Here is a 23524-nt window from a genome sequence, read left to right on the forward strand (position 1 = left end):
GGTCAAGATGGAAGATACGTTTATTGTGGATGAATGAAGACATACTGTACAAATATACTAGGGCTTTAAAAACAGAGGCCAGGCAAATGTGTAGGTCTGCTATTTTTGAAAAATCGTGAAAATATTGGAGGATTTAGAAGATTTCTTTTTTAATTTCGAGGTCAGGCCTAAATGGGTTAAACGAGCAGTGACCGGAGGACAACTAATGATGGGAGAAATGTGTGTGTAAACTGTTACAGCCTTTCAAGTAAGAGTACATCTATTCAGGGTTTCTGAATTAAATCAAGAGACAGTATGTAGATTAGGACAGTGGTTCTCAAACACTTTCTAAAGATATTTAAAATATTTAAAATATATAAAATGTAAAACTCCCACAAGGACTCCGGGATCCCAGGAACCCCACTTTGAGAACCACTGGATTTGGACACAACACAACACACAAGCTTACCTGGACCCTCTTAACGAACGACAGCAGTAACAAAGAAATAGCAGGTATTAGCATTTAACCACATGAACTTTAGGGCCCTATTCTAGTCATAGGTGAACATTCGATAAAAATAGGCAAACTTTTGGTGAAAACAGAAGATCTACAAGCTCACAGTACTTTGTGATCTACAAGCGCAGAGCTTGTAGTTCGGCTCATTTTCAGCAAAGAGATTTGGTGTAGAGCAGTGGTTCTCAAACGTTTTCATTTCAAGGACTCCGATATGTCAGAGAGTGTACAAATGGAACCAAATGGACCGTTATGGGTCCGTTTGTACAATCTCAGAGTTACAGACCCGTATGGGTTTTGGAAACCCCCTCAAGGAACCCTGAGGGTCCCTGGACCCCACTTTGAGAACCACTGGTGTCGAGGGAAAAAGAAGGGAGCCCAGTAAGGACCCCGGTCAACAAGGTATATGAGGCTTTTAAAGGTCTCTGGCGGGGCCCACCAACACAGTGTAACACAACACACAAGTCACTAAGAACATACAATATATCAGTCAGCTCCACGGTGTAACCATAACAACCACTGGCCATCTCTATGACAACCACTGCCCTGTTGGTGTGTGGATGCTCTCACCACAGTCCAAAGCCAATCAATAACGGCCAAAGCACAGAGCGTCTGTCACTGATCACCCCCCCGTAACTCAGAATAACAGAAAACATCCACCCTGGGAAAAGCTAATGTCTGGGAATTATGCTTCTTCAAGACCTTGCAGTACATGGCAAATGAATACTTGTTGCACTAATGCAGAATTAGTCATTATTATTATGATATAATTATGTGTAATTATGTAATTACAAATGATGTGCTGTATCAGCCTCAATCTGCTATTTGGGTATTTCTAAAGCCTAATTTATACACTACAGTACGACGGAGTCACTGTATATTTAACTAAATATGCTGTTATCATTGTCAAATCGCAACACATGCAGAGCCATGGATTTTCATATTTCTAAATATCTAACTCAATATCTGACATATTGAGTCAGTTACTAACGCACTGTCAAACCTATCTTCAATCTGAACTATTAATCATAGAAGAATGAGACTCATGAGAGCGATTTAATTTAAAGGTTTGTCTCAACCATTTCAAATCTTGTGTTATAGATGACATTTTGCAGTTCAAACATGCACACTTCTAGGTTGCCCATGTTCACATCATGTTTATTTTCACCTGGCTGGTGAGGTAAGGCGAGGGAAGGAAATCTGATTTGTATAGCAACAACAAGGCAATGCTTCACACAAAACAAATAAATAGCATATTTATTAATATGTGAGATGCCATAGGTTAATTTGCCTCATTTGCCATGACTTTGACCCACACCCTGTGCTTTCATCATTTGTGCTCAATAAGGAGATGTAAACATAGGATCTTACCTGACCACCCCCTGCCTTCAAGTTGTGTTAAAGAAGAGAGCAGGACAGTGACAGATGAACAGCCATTAAAGAGAGAAGAAGAGTTGAAAATACCAAATTATTTCCAAGAGACAGGGAAAGAATTGGAAGTATAAATGCAGAAAATATAAAAGATCAGTTGACTGAGGCAGTGGTTTTGTGTCATTTTGATGCAGAAGCCATGTACAGTATACAGTACATGGAAACCGATACATGACACCCCAAATTCATGGAGTTCTATGATTGTGTATGAGGTACCCACTGGTCTATAGGCCTTAGAATGATTCCATTACCGGTTACCTTTCATCCACAGAGGGCTCCTTCAGCTGTAGGTGGGGTTTGACTCCTGTCATGGGTCGTGCATTGGTGGATAAGGCCTTGATGGTGTAATTGATCTCATTCTCTCTCGTCACATCACTGTCATAACCTGATGAATGATGGGAGAAATGGGAGATGGGAGGGAAAATCTTTCAGAGGAGGTTTGTGTGTGTATATGTGTGTGCGGTGCGCCTATATTGGTCTGGGCACACTGACAGGTGAGAAACACCCTCGACCGCAAGTGATAAAACACACTTGACCGAAACAGAGAAACACACCCGCAAGTGAGTTCTTTCAATATGGATTCACCATGTGAATGTCATCACATTGGTGGAACTACAGGTATGGGAAGAGGTGCATATTTTCCTTTTCCCATTGCAGACTACCTAAGTGACCTTTTCTAGGGGGTCATGAGACTTATTGGCCAATATTCTTTAGGGGTCATCAGCCATAAAGATTGAGAATCACTCAGTTAAAACTAAACGGAACAATCGCTAACCTAACGCCTGGAATTTCTGTTCATGCAATTAATTTTGGGTATGATACTGCCAGTTCAGGAGCATAAGAAGAAGAACCATCTTACCACCATCATCCTCACTCTCAATGTCAGACTCTTCACTGTCACACTGTCGAATCTCCCGGTGGCCCTCTGGTTCATGGGCCCAAATCATGAGGCAGGTATCGCCCCCACCTGCCGTCACCAAGAGGCTATCATCGTGGGTCCATCGCACATTGGTGACATGCGTGCTGTGGGCCACGTATCGTTTGAACTTTGCATATTTTCCCTATAACATGTGTGAGATTGGCATCAAGTTGTGACATAACAGCATTAACATAACATTAGCATAAATCTTAAAACACTCTTGCCTTGAGCCATGAGATACAAAAATCTGATGAGAATCTCCATCAGACAGTAAAACACTGATAACCACGCAGGGTACAAGCAGTCCATTTCTTTCTTATTTTCTTCTCCCAATTTAGTTTAGCCAATTCTGCCCCATATGCATGTACTAACTAGTTAGTTAGTCCCACTGCTAACCTATACTGTTTGGTCTTGGGGAGGGTGTATACAGACAACCATGTGTTTCATCAGTTGCACATAATGCGTGCAGAGGAAGCCTCCTCAGCTCCACTCCCTGCTGAACAGAACAGGCACTGTTGACCAACAATGACCAATCTGTAGGAGTTACTAGTGCAGAGACAGAGAATCCCCTCCCCAATCAGCTTCCCCACCTGTGAACACAGCCAACTGTGTTCATTGGAATGCCCATGCAGCCAAACCCCGGCCCTAATCTCCACAGTTCCAACCCGGAAGCTCCAAGTAGTCAATTTGTCTTACCTTGACAGGGTATCTGAAAAGCTTGACATATCCCAGGTCATCTCCCGTTGCTAAGACCTTTCTGTCATTGCTAAGGCAAGCGGCAGAAACTTCAGTGACCTCGCTGACCACAGGCCAGATGCCCTCAACAGACGGTCCCAGGACACAGGTCCATGTGTACCAGTCTATCTTTTCCACCTGAACAGGATATAAGAAGGGCGAAGGGAGAGGGAGAGAAAACGATGGAGAAATGACAAGGAGGTCGAGTACATCGTGTCAGGAGGAGGTTGAGGGGGGAGGGGAGTGGTGAGCCAAGTAGGACTAAAGGAACACCAGTGGTTCCACTGAGACGTGACCCAGGCCAGCACCAAGCCTTAACGGCATCTATCATGTCTAACCCTTGTTTCCCATAATGCTCCCCTGCACCACTTGCTTCACATGGTGTGTGAATGTCACACCAAAAAAAACCCCAAGTATCCCAATTCCACTACCATAATTAGAACAATACTGGTGAAAACTGGGCCGTGTTAATGCTTCAGTGCCCTTCACTGAGTCCCCCCCCCCCCCCACATACACACACGCACGCATCCTGTGGGGGAAATGTAGGCCAACAGTGGCAGAACCATAGCACAGCAAAGACTGATACAGCGCTGCTGCTTACCTCTGTTGCCGGGATGGTCTGCCTCTTGCCGCGAGGAGCTTCAAAGAAGAACTGCTCTTTAGCACCAGTGTTCACCTGCAATAGTTTTCCTGTGAAGTAGAGCGGAACCCGGTGTGTGCAATTACAATCTAAAACGAGTTACACAGTAACAGTGTACTTTCCTGACACAAGAGGTACATGAATGAGCACTGAGCAGCATGGTAATAGTATTCGTGAGCCTGCTTACCTCTCTTGTCCCAGTCCAGGTGGGTAATATAGTTAAGGGATCCCTTGCACACCCCAACTCTTTTGCTGCTCATCACATTGTAAATGTCCACAAAGCTGTCGACTGAGGCTACGGCCAGGTACTTCCCTGTCCCTGCAGGGTAAACACAGTAGAATGTGTTTAACGAGCCATGACGTTGTCTGGTGGCAATAACACAATATATTTTTTATGGCATGGCTCCTATGGGGTGAGACATCTAGAAAAGGGTCTGTCTGTGTGTCCAGGGTTAATTTCGCAAACCACTTGGTCGATCAACACCAAATGTCTTGCATACTGTACATCAAATTGAATAGTCTCTGGTACTTATGAGTCATGTTACATTAAACTTACCACTCCACATTAAAACAGTGGGACAGATTCTGCCTCGTGTTCAGAGTGAGATCAGCTTTTTAAGAAATCTACCTAGTCAAAAGATAGTTACATTTTAATGTTTACTGTCACTAATGCATATTCTTCTGTCCAGATGGCATTGGGAGCATGACCTTAGAATATCTAAAGGCTTCTCAGTGGTTGTCTTGGTGGTTGTCTTTGAGCTCATCTACGTCTACTAAGATTTGGGATTATACAATACAAGATTATGAATAGAGCTGATATTACCCCAGTTAGATTATTCAACATGGACGGAAAACACCAAGATCTATGTTGGCACAATTGTGGCAATCTAGGTTGTCCAGTTGTTAAATCACTCTGATTAGAAGTAATATCAGTCTTTAATGTTCATCTCTCTCTGTATGTCCAATAGCATGCCTGCTGTGTCAACAATCTGATGATATCGTTGGAGTTACTCTTAACTAGCTCCGGACATTGTTTATCTACCAAAAGTAAAATCCTGTAAAAATGGAAAGGAATAGACAATAGACCACCCTGCTCCACCAGGGATTCTTGGCTGGAAGAGCACCTGAACCGGCTGAACATGGAATGGGCAGCCTGTCTGTTAAAATACTTTGATAATGGCAATTGAAAGTTCTGTAAATAAAACCAACAATACCTCATTGTTCTGTGTCTCAGCGCTGGAAAACCTCTGCTAGCCTACGTAACAAGCTGCATTTTAAGTAGGTTGCCAGACCCTTTCCAGTGATTTTAAGAGTGATCTCTTGAGAACACATCGGAAAGTAATTTTCACAACAGAACAACTGAATTCAGGTCAAAAACTAGCAAATTTGCCCTAGTTAACCTAAAGGAAAAAAATCAATAAAGATCCATAAACCTTTAGTGTGGACTTTCCTAAACCATATCGTGCGGGTGGATCCATGGGTGTAGGGTTGAGAAACAGGATCTCTTGCATTGTAGATTAAGGTTAAGTGTCCCGGATAAAGAGTTTCTTCCTCTCACTTTGTCCGAGCTCACCATTTCCCCTTCCTCTCCAACTGTCTGGCCTCATTACAGAGTTAACCACATAATATTCCCCTGGTCCAGGTGAGAGTGGGCCTCCCTGGAACCAAGGGTCAGACAACTGCTCCCCCCTTTCCCATGACAGTACTATTAGGCTACTACTATCTTTGCTATTAATGACAGTCTCTATTCACATAAGCTATAGAACTAGCTATGTTATATAATACAATAACATAAAGACTAAAAGAGGAAGAGGACAGAGCAGAGCAGAGCAGAGCAGAGCAGAGGAGAGGAGAGGAGAGGAAGGTAGTAGGCACCAAGGTCTCTCTTCCTCATGAACAGACAATGCTCTACTTTCAACTGATAATTAATTTCATCGTTTGTTACACTGCAATATCGTGTAGCCTACTGCCAAGTTTAAGTTTATGCACGTACGCACACCATACCAGATGAATGGGCACCAGGGTGTACTGTACATTGAGACAATGGCCTAAATAAATCAGAAACTGAAAGTAAGAAGTGCTGCTCATTTGAGTATTTTGTGCAGGATCATACACTAAGTGTTGCCGTGGCGCATCCGATTTGGCTGAGTATACAACATTTTTGGTGCATACAGTGTGATCTTTGTCACTGCATGGCTCCTCAATGGCAGGTGAGCCAGTAGGGTACAAAAGCAGAGGAAACACACAAATGTGTGAGGAGGAATTCACTGGCAACTAAAACAACTAAATTGGGAGAAAAGAAGGGGTAAAAATAATTGACTACTCTAAAAATAAATAAATAAAAACAACCACCTACATAAGACTTTGGTTTTGGTTTGAGCTCCTCTGCACAGCGGCATGGATATGAGGAGGGTTTTCCCTTGGGAGAGACAAAGGTTGGGGGACAGGGGAGTTGAGTCACAGACCTGGCGAGAATCTGATATCCGAAATGATGTCCTTGCGGTGGTGGAAGGACACCAGGTCCTCCAGGGTGTCAGCGTTCACAATGAGGAAGCTGCCATCGTTCAGGCCCACCGCCAGGGCCTTGCCGTCAGGGGAGAAACAGCAGCAACGTCCCCCTGCAGAGGAAAAGGCGTCTGTTCACACAGGGGGCCGCATGGACCTCGTATATGTTGTGTACCACTGTGAAACAGGAGGAGAGACGGTGGTGTCTGGACGCGTGACTCACCTTTCCTGAGCTTTCGTACTGCCAGCATGCAGTGGCTGGAGGACAGGTCCCATATGCGCAGGGTTTTGTCATCGCTCACAGTGGCACAGAGGGGGAGGTGGGGGTGTGTGGCCAGGCCCCATACTTCACCCTCCATGTGACCCTGCAGCCAAACGCACGCACGCACGCACACAGACACACACACACACACACACACACACACACACACACACACACACACACACACACACACACACACACACACACACACACACACACACACACACACGCTGCTCATTAATCTCAAGGCATCGCATCATGACAGATTGGGAACTTCTTGCTCGTTTATTTTTGTGTATTTTTATCCAAAGTGGCATGCCCAAAAAAGGGAAGACAGGTTGAAAGCGATGAAAGATTTCTTTCAGAATGTCTCAATGCACTTTCACCTTATAAAGGTCACACAGTGGTATTCCGTTATGAAACAGCCTAAAAGAATTGGATTGTCTCAAAGGTTACATTGCTTTCAGGTTCCGGCATGAAGCTTCATTTGAGACAATGCCTGCAGGGCTTATAATATGTTTATTACATATACTGTATACCAGTATTCCTGTCTGACTATCCTTATTCATTGAGGCTCAGGATTTCAGATGGTAAGGAGACACCACCAGAAGACACCATCGATGAATGAAATAATTAATAAAAAAATGTATTTCACCCATAGGAATTTTCAATTTACCTATATGCATTAAAGCCTTTCAAATGGACAATCAATAACATTAGCACTACAGTAGCCGTCTAATTTCAGGGGAGCCTGGCAGAACCAAGGGACCACTTAACTAAATGAATGGTCTAAGATTCTGCAGCAGTAATCCATCAGTCTTTACAGCCATGGCGTCTGTGATTCTGCGGCGTTACGTAAGACAAAGATCAACAGTTTTGTAATGACATTACGAGGAAGAGGACAGTTCCAGGCACTGACAGTCAGTGCATCTGCACATCTTCAATCCAAAATATCCTGGCATAACCTTATTCTATTGTCATTGCGGGCTCACACCCATTCAGGCTGCAAAACTCTGGTCATTTATTTTTAGGATTTTTATGACACGTTTTATTTTATCCCTGCTTCTGGTAAGACTTTGATAATAAGTATGCCCGAAAAGTCTTGTGAGACGATGATTTGTGAGGTTGTAGATCAATTATTGTTATTTGTCATACCATTATGTACACGTATATGGGGCATAAGCCCTTAAGTGGTTAAGAAAATATATGTACCCGCTCTGTTTTTCCCCCACGACACCCTTCCCACCTTGACTGAGTTAGGGTGGCACAGCTTGGATTTGTTGTACCGTATTCGGGTTGTTCTCATGTTGTTTTCATACTAAAAGCTCAATCCATCCGTGGTTCACTCACCTGGACCAGCAGAGTGATGGGACCGCTCTTGTCCACTTCCAGGATCTCTCCATTCTTGGTCCCCACTAAGATATGGCCGTGGCCCAGAGATATGGCACGTATGGAGGGATTGTCCTCCAATAGCAGTCCTACGGAGACGGTGAATCGTATAGTGATGTCAGACAGTATCGCTCAAAACAGGATTAATAAGAGGTAATCTTCATTACAGCTGAAAGCACTGAATGTTTTTAATAGGGTTTCCATTTTACTGCATCTCTGCTGGAGCTAGGGGACCAATATACTGTATTGTCACTGTCGAACCTTGTATATCCAAAAACTGCTACAGGAAATGGGGAAAAAAATGTCTTGTGTTCCAATGGATTCATGTATTTTTATTTTTAATTGGTTAAATATAACATTTTAATGTTTTTCAAACCTTTTCAAAAATAGTTAAAATATCTGATCTACAAACTCACGTGTTGTGACATGCTGTGAGCTTGTAGATCAGATTTAGCTATACGACAAAGAAAAACAGGGCATTCATTTAATGAAAATATGGAGATACGAGGTTTCTGTCCTATTAAATCTAGGACAGGCGGTAGAGCGAGAGAAGTGTAACATTTCACCTTTGGACCCTGGAGCCAGGACTGATCTCTTGATGGCATAGGTCTTCAGGCATCTCTCAAAGGTGTCATCCCACAGCGCAACAATACCATCCTTCCCTCCAGTCACAAAGCCCTGCAGAGTAACTCATTATTACCATGACACACTTAAAGCTGTGAATAATCCCCGCTGATTGCACCTGTCATCTGACAAAGCACAATTTAATCCTACAGTCGCTACTGTAAACAACAACCGCGGCAACAAAAACAGCAGCAGCAACAGAGCAACAATGGGCGAGTTCCAACATTTTTCAGCGTGCTGCTAACCCTTTCCGCCTCAGTACCTTTTCGAGAGCGTGCACGCTGAACACGGGGCCATCATGCGCTTTGACCGTCTTCATTAGGAACATGTCCCTCCAGATACAAATGTCTCCCGTGCATGTGCCCGAAAACACCATCTCCTCCGTCCAGCCGTACACAGCACACATCATAGTCTCTGTCTTTCCCATGTACCCCTTACGGCCAATCAGGCCGCCGCCTAAGAAGACAAAATGGCAGAAGAGCTGACTTTCAGACACATCACATGTACCGGTAAGTTAGGTTTGCTTTGTTTTGAGTCTCTCTAAAAGTTAAATAAAAGTCACCCAGGGTCTCTTACCTGCTTTATGCCAAAACTTCATATGTTTCACTCCAGCTGTGATTAGCTTGTCGGTCATGTAGGGATTAATTTTCACCACGAATATCTTGTCCTTGCTTCCCCTGAAAATACAATTTAATGGGACAAGAATTGTATTAAAATTGTGCATTTGAAATCTAAGGCAGTAATTCTCAGGGGACCAACAGTTTGAACCAAATGATTGATAGGAATGAAAAGGATGCTTAGGGGTCTGTAAGTTAATAACACTGAGGATTTTACAGTACTAACTCGGGTCCCAGAGATAAAATGTGGCCCTATGAATATCAAACAGGGGGATCTTGAAATTAAAAGGTTTGAGAATCACTGTCTGAAAAACAATATAAGAAGAAATAGCACATGAGAGAGAGCTTGGGTGCTGGCTCCTTTGGGCTGCTGATTGCTTACCATAAAAGGAACAATAGGCCTTGGTGTCTGTTCCCTGTCCAGGGCAATGGAGCGTACCTCACACTGCAAGTTGGCTAATCATCAGCCTTTTGTGCTTCTGCATTACTGAGAGTCATTGAACCTAGTGCAACATGATGCTCTCTTTCTCCCTCACTCACTCACCCACCCTTGCACACTGGGGCAAAGTAGCTTTACTGAAGTACTGTACTTAAGTACAATTTTGAGGCGCTTCTACTTTACTACGAGTATTTCCATTTTTATAATACTTTGTGCGTTCTACTCCATACATCTCAGAAGCAATTATTTCCAATACAATGATTTGTTTTAGTTAGTTACTTTGCAGACAATTATTGTACAAAACGACGTACATTAACCACTTAAGCCCTGTGTTATATACTTCAGCTATTTGTACTCACAATGCTTCATGGTTTCGACACATAACACATTGTGAGCTTGTAATCAACAATACCAATATGTTTTCGATTCGACCACTTAATGTCTTCATCAGGGCAAGACTGGTCGAAACCGGTTGGCCTTTTACTTATAACAGAGTATTTTTAATATTGTAGTTATTGCAACTTTTACTCAAGTAAAGACATCTGTGTACTGGCCTTGCGTAACCTCTCCCAGCCCTGTCCCACACCAATATGCTCTCTTCACTTCACTTCTCCCAGCTGAGGACTAGGCGGTGCAGCAGTGTACAAGGCATGCTCTGTCAGGCCTCATTGCCTCTGCCCACCATGGGTCTACTAGCTGCCTCACCGCTCTGCCAACCATGGGTCTACTAGCTGCCTCACCGCTCTGCCAACCATGGGTCTACAAAGAAGATTATGCAGCTCCCAAGCTGTCAGAGCTGCAATGGAAGCCCCGCACACAACAGAAAGCTATTGCAGGCAGGCAGCGCTCCAACTGGCCAGGGGGAAAACCAATGAAGTAGATCTATGCTAAATCTGGGGGAGTACCCGGAATTTGACAAAGCTAGATATTTGGAGGTATGGAGTATTCCATTAGGAAAGAAATAGAGTCTGCAACACTGGTAAGAAATAACTCAGCTCCACTGGTTTATTAATTCAACGTTTCTATCACTGGGATCTTCTACAGGAATTCCTGAAGAAGATTCAGGAATTCCTGAAGAAGATCCCAGTGATCGAAACGTTGAATTAATAAACCAGTTGAGCTGAGTTATTCCTTACCAGTGTTGCGGACTCTATTTCTTTCTCTTGTATTGCCATTTATCCAGAACCTGGTTTAGAGTGGATGTGCATGCTCTATTACCTCTATGAGTATTCCATTCACATGATGTTTTTGGATTTAAAAAATACATTTTTACGATTGCAGAAATGTACACAAGTTTGGTGAGGTAATTTAATCCAATGCACGGGCTACATATCTGTTCACATATAATTTATATCAAGTATCATTTGCAGCAACGTGTATCAAGTCACCTCACACATTCTAGACGCAATTAGATGTCTAATTCATCATGGTTGTGCAAGTGAACCCCTGGGGCAAACCTCTTCTCTTAAACCCGTCTGTGTGACTTGGCAGGTTTAAGTGCTCTATTCACGGGAAAAGCCTCATAACATAATAGGCAATTCTCTTTGCAATCTCCTCTTCTATCAATCATCATGAAGACCCCGGACAGTGCAGCTAGTTCAATTTGGCTCTCATCTATAAATGTCCATGTGTAAAGTGGAAGAGCTCAAACTGTCTTCAGAATTGACGGGGGGGGATTCAGCAGCAACACTCCTATTCCGTATGTAAGCCTCTCTGTCTGCGGTGAGGATAATGCGCTGCTGGGCGGTGGAAGGCTGATCTAGTGCTACGCATTAACCGCTGTACTGACCGTATGGCTGAGAGCTTCTCTCCCTTCTTCCAGTCCCACAGGACAATGGTGTGATTGTCATCCAGCCCCACCGAGGCCAGGCGCTTACCATCCGCTGTGAAGGGAGAAACAAAACAAGCCCTTTCAAAACAGGACAGGATAAAAGCCCCACTCTCGCTTTGGTTCAGTGAAGTTTGGGTCTTGTTAGGAACATCAAAGCCTCCTGGTGGGTCTGATCTGTGGCAGGTAATTCACTGATATTGACAAAGAGTTCACGGCTCTGCCTCGGTCTGGGGCCAATTAGAGGAAGTGAAATAAATGAGTCTACCTGTCCTAGATGCTGCTGAAACGAACAACATAAACAACAGGGGTAAAAGGTTCTATGCATTGTTGCTTGTAAACTGTCACTTCACCCCTTTTGCAACCAGATCTTACTGCCTCCACCAGTCGAAGGCATGGGGAGAGTATGTTTTGCACTCCTGTCCTTCCTGGACTACATGTTGTCTCAGACAGTAAGACAGCCCACATGGGGTGTCTCCCCTCCACAAGTGCACCAAAGCATTGTGGTCATTGTAGGAATACAACAATCCAGTCAAGCACACAGACTTCATTATTTTTCTGGCCATAGGGTGCAAATTTCAAATTGTGCTACTGTTATCTCCTACAAATACTATTAACATTGAGTGATTACAGTTTGCCCTTTAAGTTTGCCTGTATCCACTGTGGGGAAACATAACTGTTACTGGAGGATCTAAACTAAGGATCTACTTGTGAATGTTTCCGTCCAGTATATTAGTTCACAAACAAATTATACACATACATTTTAGCGCTGATGCAGGACAAAATATGATGCACTTTTACTTTTCCAAACACAATGTTTCAACATTCCTTCTGATCTGTCCAGTATATTCTCATCTAATGCAATGGACGGTAATAAACACAATAATACCCCATTTAAATGTAATCACACAACTGCTTTGCTCGCTGAAAATCTATTGCTTTTGGCGAACACTGTGGGTTGTACAACAATGCATGAATGAGCCATTAGTGAAGCATTCCGCGGTGTTACCTGAGAAGTCCAAAGTGCACACTCCAAGCTGGTGGAATCCTTTCAACACTGACATTGGTTTCAGCATATCTGTGTCCCATACATGGATGGATGAGTCTCGACCCACCTGGACAGTCAACACATACAAGGCTTAACGAAAACACTTCATGCTAGGTGAGGTAAGGTTACTACTATAGCAACAGCAGAGTTACATATCCTTGAGTCATAAATACAATGGTCTTATTTCTTAAGACCTTTAACCCTATATAGCCTATACATTGGATGTTTGAGGATAGCCAATCTACTGTACAAGCTCACAATGCGTCACATTGCGACATGTTTGGAGCTTGTAGATCTAAGTCTTGAAATCTTGAAACACAAATCTTGTATGGGGGATCCCTAACACAACATATTTTTAGATGGGGGTCCATAGACAAATCACTTCAAGGGAAAGGCTCGCCTGACAGTCTGGAAGTGTTCAGGATTCTATATTCCTTTCTTCCGTCCATAGACAAATACATATTAATCTGGGGGTCCTTGGGATGAAAAGGTGTGAGAACCACTGAGCTAAACCAGTGGTTCTCAACCTTTTCAGGCTGCGACCCCCACCATAATCACATGTGAACTGGGGACCCCAGCATTGCGAGGCATTGTGAGCTTGTAGAGCGGCGATTTTCACTTTTTTAATATTACAATTTGACCAATGTTTCAACATTTCTTTTCATTTTGTTGGTTACTTTTGATGCAGTAATGTGTTTTTCTTTGTGTCTTTTCTTTCTTTCTTTTTCGAGGTATTAAAAAGGTCTTAAAATGACAGTGTTGAGAACCACTGAGCTGAACTACCTGGCCTGTTGCTACGTAGTCCTTCAGGGGATGGATGGCCAGGCAGAGGATGTCATCGTCATGTCCCATGTAGAAGCGCTGGGTGTTCTGTTGTCTGTTGTACACCACTCCCACGGCGGCCACATGGTACACGATTTCCCCTGCCTGTGTATAGAACAGGTTGCTTCTGCAGTCATAGCCCCTGTAGCTAAACAACAACACAGGAACACTGTTCAAATAACAGCAATCTTTCAAAAGCTACTGTATATGACCAGACAAAGCATTATTAAGCAGACTATACCCATGAACAAAGTGCAGCTTCAATCCATTGGCCGGTGCACGGTCTCTTTTCTTCATGGCTATCGCTCGATGCTTCTCTTTGCACTGCTCCTTGAGCTGAGGTAGATCTTCTTTGTAAACCTGAATATGAAATGTAAGATATTTTACAAAACCTCTGTGCTGTGCTGTGCTGTGCTGTGCACACTATTGAAACAAAATCGCTCTCTCTGTTCTGGGGGGAGAGGGGGGGGCAGAGCAGCTCGCAATTAATTTTCAATGGGAGTCCATAGGTTTCACAGACGAGCTCTGCTCCATGGGGGGGAGGAGTGCAGAGCTGCTCTGTGAAACCCAGTGGCTCCCATTGAAAATGAATTGCGAACTGCTCTGTTCCCCCCCTTCTCCCCGGAACAGAGAGAGCGGTTTTGTTTCAATAGTGTGTACAGGGCCTCAGACTTAACACTGTGTCAGACTTATCAGACATATCTCAACACTAACCTGTCGTCGATATGTGAGCTGCGTCTCCTGCTCGATTTCGGAGTCCATCTCAGGTACATCTGATTGGTCAGAGTCTGACTCCTCGCTGTTAGAATCTGCCAAGTTCTCTGCAAGAACAGCAAGTGTTGAGTCAGACCAGATCAATCAGACCAGACTGAATCACGCATTTTGGATATGTCTCAACTGTGTGACACTGACAAGTGGACAAAGAAATTAAACATCCTGCTTCAATCAAAGCCAAAGTGGATCATATAACAATAGTTTTGCCTGGTACCATGTTTGCTATTTATCTGGCAACTTTCCTCCTGACATTACTCAAGAGAAATTCAGAAAATTGCTGATGCAGAGAGAGAGAGAGAGAGAGAGAGAGAGAGAGAGAGAGAGAGAGAGAGAGAGAGAGAGAGAGAGAGAGAGAGAGAGAGAGAGAGAGAGAGAGAGAGAGAGAGAGAAAGCGATAGAGCTGTGCCAACTGCCAAAACAAGGTAATAAGCGAGGCAGCTGAGGGCAGTCACTCGCAAGGTCCATTAGGAAAATTAAATGGAAAGGCGTCTCTCTCTGTCTGTGGATGAAATTAAATCTGTGGGTCTAAGTAAGCTTTACAAGCTCCAGTCACTCTCAATGGATTTTTCAAAATATCTTTTAGTTTTACAGAAAAGCTAGTATACTAGAAATGAAACAATCTGCATTGTATTCTAGCTATAGGTCCAATTTATAATTATGCTTTTGGGTGTACCGTACTAATGTGTGATTTGTATCCTGAATCGTACAGTTCATGTGAGGAAATGTGGAAATAATAACACTTCACAATGTGTTGAGAGTTGATCGCTCTCAAAACTCAGCCAGCATATGTGTAAATAAGAGTAATTTATACAGTCTGTATAGTTTGTACAGGTATATCAATGCTAAATTATATACCCGACTGGTTAATGTGTAAGCTAGACTATTGTACAGTATGGGCTATACCTCCTCCCCCCTTTATAAACTTCTTCCAGCACCATCATCTCTTCCCTTTACCGATTCTCTGAGAGGTTTCCCTGAGGGAAAGGTTTGAGAACCACTGAGTTATAGTTTACTTTTGTTACCCCAGATTCACGATATCTGGAAGCACCTGTTAATGTGTAGACTTTCAGCAGTGTGGTGCTTTGACAGGCCGTTTGTCCTAGATGATTCCCTGGCTGGTCTGGGCACTGTTCCAAGTACCTGCTGGCGAGGAGAAGGCAAGAGCCATAGCTTTTGCAGTCAACTCAAACTATCCTGCCCAGAGACTGCCGCTCTGAAGTGAGCTGTACGTGACTTGTTCACTGTCAGACAACAACCCCCTCATGTACTGCACATCTTGATGGGTAAAGATTTGCACAGTACGTGAGACCAAGGCCAGCAGTGTTACACACTGCTGGCCTTGGTCTCACGTACTGTGCTACAAACTGGCTCCATACATCTTTGATTTCAAGCGTTTTCCTGCCAGGCTGTAACTCATTGCTCTCAGTTGAGGCACATATTTGTAAAGCCTTTGAGCCACTGGCTCTAGCCAGAACGCCAAGTTTGTGTGTGTGTGTGTGTGTGTGTGTGTGTGTGTGTGTGTGTGTGTGTGTGTGTGTGTGTGTGTGTGTGCGTTGCGTGCGTGCGTGCGTCCCATTTGAGGTACCAGCCTCATTCATTGAACAGTGCGCCTTCCAGTGACTGACAGCAGTACATGCAATGTCGGAAGATGATGTCTCCTCTCGTCTCTCCTTTCTCTGTGAGTGAGTTCAAAGCACCGTGTTGCATTTCTGGATGAACAGTCTGACCACACTGATCCCTCCAGGTCAGGACATGTTCCCTTCAGTCTCTCTCACTGACCTTAAGTTCCACCAGCGACAAAAGGTTCACTGAGTCTGTGGTGAAACTTGAGACAATCCATGGTATTGGATGGGTTCAGCCACCTTTTATTCATGTGACTTTGATGATATGTCTGCAGTTAGTTGCCATGTTTGTAATAGTGGTATCTAACTCTGTTAACTCTAATTGTTCAAGGAATGTTTTGTTGTTGATATTTGGGTTCTTTCATTTTTCTTTCAAAGCTTTGCCCCATTGAGTATGGTACGTGATATGAGGTACAGTGGTATAAGACACCTCAAGGCACCTCATTTTGCTAAGCGCTCGGAAGGTCTCTGACCTTTTTTGTAGGTAGCTGACTCATTCCACTGTGCAGTGCTTTTCTTTTCCTGTGTACTTTCCTGTGGGCTGGCATTTGTTTGTATGATCCTGGATGTTTTATAATTTCCAAATGCAAAAGTCAACGCAATAATCTTTGTTCCCCCTTCAGCCACCCACACCACTGTGAACGCAGTTCTCCATTAAGTTCTGTACTCACACACATTATACTGCCAACTTCTCTTAGTAATTTAAAATATAGTTTTAGGGCCAGGCTGATAAATCAAGCCGTCCACTTGCTTCTGCCATAATGCAACCCGCACGAGCTCACACACACACACACACGCATGCACGCACGCACGCACGCATGCACGCACACGCGCACGCGCACGCACGCACTCTTGTTTTTTATTTGATTTCATTTAGCTACATTATGTGTATCTCACTATTTTATTTTATAGGTGTGGAGTTAACAGAACTTACTTTTTCCATGTATTTGTGTTGAAATAAATAAAACAAAACCTTTTGATTGAAAAGTAATAACATCTTACCCTGAGGTGCTATATGCAGAGCTTCCTTCTTTCTCTCTGGAACGAATTTCCATTGGAATACTGAGTGGTCAGCTCCACCAATGGTGATCACCCACTGGTAGTCATGTGACCATCTGGCGTTGGTTATGTGGGCTGAATGGCCTAAATACTTTTTGAATTTTGCACCTAAAATCAAGAGGAAAAAGATATCAACATTAGTACATTACATAATAAAACACAAACACGCTTGGCATGTATTTTAAATTCTGAAGCAAGTCAGCATCGTTCCGTACCTTTTTTTACACATGGGTATCGTAAAAGTTTTACTAATCCATAGTCGTCCGCTGTTACTAAGACTTGATTATTAAAGTTGGCATCCACAGAGTTGATGTCATTAATGTCAGAGTATTTGGGCCAGATTCCGTTGACTTCAGGACCCAGGACACATGTCCACGACGACCACTGGACCAGCTTCAGCTCTTCTCTACTGGCCACCTCCTTACCACCTGAACGGCACATGAAGACATTTAATCACATGCTGTACACAGAGATAAATACAAACAAGACAATAAATACTAATATGAACAATTAAAACATTATATGACAAGGGACTTAACAAAGGCAAAGCAAGCCATCAGTAACCAAGGGGCAGAGCAGCCAGGGGACAGATTTATCTAAAGTCCAATTGGAATTTAAGTGAGGCCAACAGGCCATGATTTAAGATCAGTATTAAACTGACGGGATTTCAGATCTGCCGGCAGAGCGTTCCACTGAGTCGTGTCTGCGTGAGTAATGTGTGAATCAATCAATACAGCAGCAGCAGCCTTTGTCACTCTGTTAGCTAGGAGACTAATTCTGACCAACTGGAAATCGCCCACTTCCCCTTCTCACACTCATTGGGTTAGGGACACCTTGTACTGTGTAAAACTGGAGAAGATTAGACACTCCTTGAATGGTTCTTCCGATAGGTTTGGGAGGATATGGGGTCCTTTCTTTCAATTTGTTCAGAGTCTGGATTCGTCTCTGCTTGGGGATGAGCTGGACTGTTGTTGTAAAAGTATCTTATACTGTGATTGTATGGATTATATTGTATTGGATTGGATTATGGATGTATCATGTACCTATGATTGTTGATAGGATGTTGTGTACTGTTTTGTCTGTTTTTGTCTGCCTTTTATTTTTTCGACTTTTACTGATTTAAGGTTTGTTTGTCTTGTTTTTTCTTGTCCTTTTTCTTTGGGGTGAAAATTCAATGTGTTTACTCTTTTATGTCATCATTGTGGGGTTTATTTAAGAGAAGCTGTCAATGCCACCATTTATTATTTGTCAAACTCAGCATTTAAATAATGCTTCTGTGAAAAAAACCAATAAACAAAGTTAAAAAAAAAAAATACAGCAGCAGCAGTATATGATATCCAAACATTAGACCTTTTTGGTTATTTCACTGAGCATGTAGGTTAGGGCAAAGCAATAGCAAGCTATAATTTCACATCATTTTATATTCAACAGGCTTACAACCCCGACAGTCTTGTATACTTACTTGGCATCCTGTAGAAAAGCCGCCTGCCGCTGCCGTCATTGGTCTGCAGGTACTTGCTGTCCGTGGACCAGTCCATGTGTGTGATGAAGCTGGTGGAGCCGAAGCACTCGCCCACCTTCTTGTACCTCTGCACCACTCCGTAGACGTCCACAGAGTTATCGTTGGATCCCACGGCGAGGTGAGCCCCGTCTGGGGAGTACTTCAGCTCATGTATGGCCTCCTTCCTGTCCTTGATGTGGACCACCTCCGTCATGTCTCTGACGGGTACAATTGACAAGGAGAGAAAGTGAGTTGGACCGGAGTGAGGTCAGTAATCATTGCTATAAACGGTAGTGTGTGTCACACTTTGTCCTAGTGTGAAGGTAGTGCGTAGTGTGGGCCCAAAAATGGCACTGAACCAGCTCAAAAATAGTGAAAGGTACTGAAAACAAGTCTTTTGATGAACAATCAATATGTTTTTATTCACCTTGCAGAGTTCACATGAAAGAGTCGTTCCAACAAACAAACGGCATACAAAAAAGAAGTATATACAGCCCACTGGCCAGGTTGGCTCTCTGCTCTGCACCCTGTGCAATCCTACATTGATTGCCCGGGCAGTGGCAGGTGCTCCTTATAAAGGCTAGGCCCCTCCCATGGACCAAACCAACCCTGGATTGATTCCACAATCATACCAGTGCAATTGATTCCACAATCATACCAGTATACCAGTGCATTCCCAATGTCCAGAGACATCACAATTCATAACATATTTTAGTGTCACAATATTATAAATTATCTACATAATATGATTAAAGAGTTCTCTAAACAAACCCTCCCACTGTTGGCATGTTCCCCATACCCCACAGTAGTTGCTCCCTTCAATGAAGTCAACAATCAATTATCAATCAACAAATGCACAATAAATAATGTCAAACTAAACTCATTTTATGTAAATTCAAACTCTGTTGGTTATCTTCAGTCTCAGTGGCAGGGTGAACTGCCACAGTGTGTTTCTTCAGTAACAGATGTCACCCTGTCGCTCCACTCTCCAGCTCAGAATGATTACTACCAGAATAATGAGCTATCATTGATCAACACTTATTTTAACATACACTTACTTCACCTTTAAGCTCACAAATGTTGTTCTCATGTTTCTGCTACAGAGGCTGAGAATGTATTTTTTGTGTGAATGTTTTTCAGAACATTCTCAGGCTTTAGGTCACCTGTATGTATTGGGTTTTAGAAGATTTAAATGGGTTTTTATATCAATGTTGTGCTTTCGTGTTAAACATGTAAATGTAAGTAATTAATCCATGGGGAGCTCAGTGATGCGTTTGTATCTCCATATTTCTCCTTATTACTTAATGCCCAACTTCGTCCTCTACAGTATCACACAAAAGTAGCCCAAATAACTGATCTACAAGCTTGTAGATCTTTTAAGTGAATGTGGTTAGGTCTGTCTGTGAGTTTTATAAATATTCAACCAATAAACGTACAAGAATTTGAGACTAAATAATCCCCAACTACATTTGTAGTACAGATGCTTTTGTAATTTCCTGGAAAGTAATGGTGTTGGCCAAAGGTACTGTATCCACCAAACAATGACAATAAATTATGAAGATGTGTTGGTTACATACAGTAGATACAGTACATAACAATACAAGCACTGCAGGAAAACTGCTATGAACACGGAAGTAGGGCGCTTATTATGGTAAATGGTGCATTTATATAGCGCCTTTATCCAAGGCGCTTTACATAGATTGTGCATTACATTCACCCATTCATACACCGATGGCAGCGGAAACCATGCAAGGCACCAACTAGCACATCGGGAGCAATTAGGGGTTCAGTGTCTTGCTCAAGGACACTTCGACAGTAACTCTGGGGGAGCCCGGGTTCGAACTGGCAACCTTGCGGTTCCCATCCAGGCACTCTACCCCTGAGCCACCGCCGCCCCATGTCGGTTTGTGTGTGTGTGTTTGTGGGTGTCTATTATAATTGTATGTGTGTGTGTGTGTGTGTGTGTGTGTGTGTGTGTGTGTGTGTGTGTGTGTGTGTGTGTGTTACCCAGTACCCACCTGACCCTGAGAACGGTGAAAGAACCATCCTTCATGCCCAGAGCCAAATGAATGCCGTCAGTGCTCACTGCCAGACAACGTATGGGTTCCTCCATGTTACAGCGAGCTATCAGTGCATGATCTATAAGACTCCATATCCTACGGAGAAACAACCAGAAAGAAATGTTACTACAGTTGCAACAAGCCGGGAGTAAATCATTCATACATAATTGGCATAATATTGTGTACTGAAGTTGATTACATTGATGAAATCTCTTTCCCAACACAGCTGGTAAAATCTGTAATTTTAATCATGTTTCTGTATGAGACACCTATACTCAAATGGAAATGACTGGAGTGCCATTAATGTTTTCCCCCTTTTTTATATGAAATTAATGAATAACATTAGACATTAGACAACAGACTGTATTGATTCACAGAGAGTGGTCTTTACAGTGCAAAGTAAGGGGCTGAGTGTGATATCTGACCTGACGGAACGGTCGTCACTGCCAGTCATGGCCAGGGGCTTGGTAGGGTGCACTGCCAGCGCCCACAGCTCGCCCTCACAGTGGCCCTGCATGATGAGGAAGGGCTTATTCCGGTCGTGGACGACCACCTCGAAGATCTCGCTGTCCTGAGTTCCCACCAGGATGTGGTCTCCTCGCCAGCACACGCTGCGCACCGACAGGCCTGCTGACGCACCGGACAAGCATACGGTCAAGACACCAAGAACAGTACCAACAAACAGACCCACCCCCAACACACACGTACACAGAGTGGATGTATAAGTGACAGGACAGGGGAACTTACAAGGTATTGTAAATAGCCATGTAATGACTAGCTAGGACAGGGATTTAAACAGCAGATGTGATGGTAGGACACATTGTCACTCTAATCTGCGATTCCGGGCTCAGTAACAGAGAGGAAAGAATGGAGGGGGCGTGTACTGCATACATCCATTGCCCACCACATGACATTATTGTATGTACAGTAAGCAGCACATAACTGTAATGCTGGAGCTGAATTACCGACAAGAGGAAGTGAACGATGGGGATTGTTTTACGAACACAACATTACCCACCTCTGCTATTTTCACCTCTAGCTACTGTTTGGTCCAAAATGACCAATCAAACAGAAGACGGACGTAAAGGAAAGGAAAATAAAAATTAGTAAGGAGAATAGAAATACAAAAAAATAAGCTTTTTTTATTAAATTACGTATTTGAGGTTGCCCTTATATATTATTCTTGCTTTTGTACTTTTGCAGCAGGTCAACAGGCACGGACGTGTTCTGCACCGCAGCCCTGCATTTATGGACTCAGGTGAGAAGATGAGGCAAGACGTTCTCACACATCACCTTTATATCCTTGGTCTGTTTCCCTGAGATCGATGACAGTGATTGGTTTGAAGTTGAGATCCCACAGCCGGACGCAGCCGTCTCGGCCCCCGGTGGCGAAGCCTTCCTCGCAGGCATTCATGCTGAAAATCCCTGACTGGAGGAAATGACACGTTATCACTGTGGATCTACACTGTGTACAGGACAGGGTAGAACTACACACAGTGTACAGTATACCGCTGCACAGCCACGCAACTGTTTAATGAGGATCGTTGTGGATCTGCACTGTACAGGGACAAGATATAACTACACACAGTGTACAGGGACAAGATAGAACTACACACAGTGTACAGGGACAAGATAGAACTACACACAGTGTACAGGGACAAGATAGAACTACACACAGTGTACAGTAGCAGATAGAACTACACACTGTGTACAGTAGCATCGCTGCAGCGGGTCGATAATTGCTACAGGGGCATAAATATAAAAGTGCTTAACCCATTTTGACCTGGGAACAATTCTATAAATGTCTTCTACATCCTGACAGTTTTCTGAAAAAACTATGTTTCTATGGCCGTCGTTCTTCGATTTTTCGACCTACAAGCTCATAGCGCACCACTCGGTGGCGCGCTATGAGCTTGTAGATCAGGGAGGCACCACTGTTAAACGATGGTTACTTTGACATTTAAAACAAAAATCTAATCCCATCATCATCATACAGTATTTTGAGCAGGATGTGAAAATCTGACATCCAAACACTTCCCCCAATGCGTTCTATGCATGTGTTGAGAGCTTGCTGCCAACAGCGATAGAAAATCACACCAGATGCAACACATTGTGAACTTGTAGATCTGCTATGAGTTTGAAAGTGAAAGGGGTTAAGTTTGTCTGTGGGGTTTATAAATATTTAACCAATCAAGTATAAATAACAGCGTGTGACTAAATAATAACTACATGGATTCATTTGGAACACAGGTTTCTTTTCTTCTTTTTTCCTGAAAAGTAACAGTTTTGAAAATAAAAGATTTCCATCCAACAGTGACGATATACTGGCGACAATTTCCCAGAGCCTTTGAGAGCAAGCTCTTGACCCACAGAAGGATTCAGGTTAAAGATCGCTGAAGTTGCCCTTTAAGCCCCAATGACACACAGTGAACAGTTGAATGCAATGGACAAAACAGCAATGCATGTGTATCACAGTGACAGAGCCTCTCCCCATCCTCCAGCCAGCTGTTGAACCCATAGATATCATTTAATCCTCCTGCGTAGTAAACACTGATCCTGTTCCACAGTGCAGATTCAAATGAAGCCAAGCCAGAGGGGCTGTATATATCAGCCCCTCTGAAATGGGTTAAGACAATTACACACTGAGCGCGGTCCAGTAGCGTGGCTGAACACAAGACGAGACGCCATGACCGAAGGAGTGTGTACGCCTGCTGTCCACAGAATGCACATGTGGTTATGTCAGGTAATGAGTGATG

The 23524-nt window shown here is 43.3% G+C and overlaps 1 protein-coding gene across 1 annotated transcript in view; it reads right to left on the reverse strand.

The window, feature by feature from the left end:
- eml5 (EMAP like 5) overlaps window positions 1-23524 on the reverse strand; it is a 57839-nt gene that overhangs the window by 10100 nt on the left and 24215 nt on the right. The window contains exons 6-27 of the mRNA XM_080784483.1: window positions 22062-22197; window positions 21194-21395; window positions 20727-20864; window positions 18670-18926; window positions 17423-17635; window positions 17151-17315; window positions 14467-14573; window positions 13994-14112; window positions 13714-13900; window positions 12892-12997; window positions 11844-11937; window positions 9575-9675; window positions 9261-9454; window positions 8941-9052; window positions 8336-8463; window positions 6947-7088; window positions 6684-6836; window positions 4406-4537; window positions 4180-4268; window positions 3540-3716; window positions 2784-2985; window positions 2183-2309 (exon numbers count right to left, since the gene is read on the reverse strand). Coding sequence (XP_080640609.1) covers window positions 2183-2309; window positions 2784-2985; window positions 3540-3716; window positions 4180-4268; window positions 4406-4537; window positions 6684-6836; window positions 6947-7088; window positions 8336-8463; window positions 8941-9052; window positions 9261-9454; window positions 9575-9675; window positions 11844-11937; window positions 12892-12997; window positions 13714-13900; window positions 13994-14112; window positions 14467-14573; window positions 17151-17315; window positions 17423-17635; window positions 18670-18926; window positions 20727-20864; window positions 21194-21395; window positions 22062-22197 — 3281 coding nt within the window. The remainder of the gene's footprint in view (window positions 1-2182; window positions 2310-2783; window positions 2986-3539; window positions 3717-4179; window positions 4269-4405; window positions 4538-6683; window positions 6837-6946; window positions 7089-8335; window positions 8464-8940; window positions 9053-9260; window positions 9455-9574; window positions 9676-11843; window positions 11938-12891; window positions 12998-13713; window positions 13901-13993; window positions 14113-14466; window positions 14574-17150; window positions 17316-17422; window positions 17636-18669; window positions 18927-20726; window positions 20865-21193; window positions 21396-22061; window positions 22198-23524) is intronic.

This window comes from Protomyctophum bolini (genome assembly GCF_963924005.1).
Source record: "Protomyctophum bolini genome assembly, chromosome: 15".
Taxonomy (NCBI): Eukaryota; Metazoa; Chordata; class Actinopteri; order Myctophiformes; family Myctophidae; genus Protomyctophum; species Protomyctophum bolini.